Source organism: Phalaenopsis equestris, unplaced genomic scaffold (assembly GCF_001263595.1).
Source record: "Phalaenopsis equestris unplaced genomic scaffold, ASM126359v1 Scaffold195226, whole genome shotgun sequence".
NCBI lineage: Eukaryota > Viridiplantae > Streptophyta > Magnoliopsida > Asparagales > Orchidaceae > Phalaenopsis > Phalaenopsis equestris.
The window spans coordinates 1-1,259 of record NW_018215175.1 but is presented as its reverse complement, the minus strand read 5'-3'; the positions used below and the strand labels follow the sequence as shown (position 1 = coordinate 1,259).

The window sequence follows — 1,259 nt, the reverse complement described above, 5'->3', positions numbered from 1 at the left end:
TATATATATATATATATATATATGTTGTGTTGTAAACCTAATGTAATGTCCTCTTCAAGAAATCAAAAAGTTGCCGCTCTTGCTTTCTATGACGTAGGCAAATTGCCGAACCTCGTTAAATCCTTGTGTTTGTTCTTAATTCTTGCGTCTTCTTCACCCAAAATTCTCAACAACATGGTTAACATATGAGCCCAAAATTTTCTTAAAAACAAGTTGAATCCTCTTAGAAGTCTAACAGACATAGTTGAAGACCATTCCAACTTCATTAATATCAATAAATAGATTCAAACCTCGTCTTCTGGCAAAATATTATTCCCATCACATTATCATTGTAGCACGAAGTCCACATGCCTCCTTCCCCAAACAATGGTGGGAGGGTGGTAACCCCACGCCCAGTTATCCAGCTCAGGTCAACCAACCACCCCGCTGACCACAAACCAAACCTCTTCATTCCCTATACCTCACAGTATCAGATACATTGTTCTCCCTCCCTTAAACTTCGAATATTAATTATCTAATTTAAAACATTATCATAACATTTCATTTTTTCTTCTATATATATCAACTCCGGGAAAGAACTTTCTTCAGAGCCAAGCCATTCTTCATCCTTAGATTCTTAGTTATTGACAGAGCTCCAATGGCCTCCAATATCATGTCAAGCTGGTTACTTTCTCTATTTTTATTGAGCTTGCTCAGTTGCAGAGTGCAGGCCCAGCTCTCATCCTCTAGCTTCTATGCCACCACTTGTCCGAAGTTGCAGAGCATTGTGAGCTTATCCATGGCCAAAGCAGTGGCCAATGAACCTCGCATGGGGGCTTCCATTCTTCGCCTCTTTTTTCATGACTGCTTCGTTAATGTAGGAACCAGTCTTAGGTAATTTCTTGTCCTGAGAATGTTTGATTTCATTTCTAAGCTTTTGTTTGCATTGCCACATTAGGGTTGTGATGCATCAGTTCTGCTCGATGATAACTCAACTTTTACTGGTGAAAAGAACGCTTTCCCAAATCAAAACTCGCTTCGTGGATTTGAGATAATCGACAGTATAAAATCTCTTGTGGAGGCGTCGTGCAAAGCCACTGTTTCGTGCGCGGATATCCTCGCGCTTGCTGCTCGCGAAGGTGTTGTCCGGGTTAGTATTAAAATATTTGTGCAGTTATATAACATAATAGCGGCTCATATTTGGCTTGTTAAATAATCCATGTTAGATTCATTTGTTAAGCTAAGCACTCGATATATATACGAATCGAAATAAATAAAAT

The 1,259-nt window shown here is 39.2% G+C and overlaps 1 protein-coding gene across 1 annotated transcript; it reads left to right on the top strand.

Moving 5' to 3' along the window:
• Positions 1 to 696: 696 nt before the first annotated feature.
• Positions 697 to 1,129, top strand: LOC110035004 (peroxidase 52-like; the record flags this gene model as incomplete). Its single annotated transcript, XM_020739243.1, has 2 exons — positions 697 to 856; positions 938 to 1,129. Coding segments are annotated over 2 exons (352 nt in total), but the record flags the coding sequence as incomplete, so codon positions are not given.
• Positions 1,130 to 1,259: the final 130 nt, after the last annotated feature.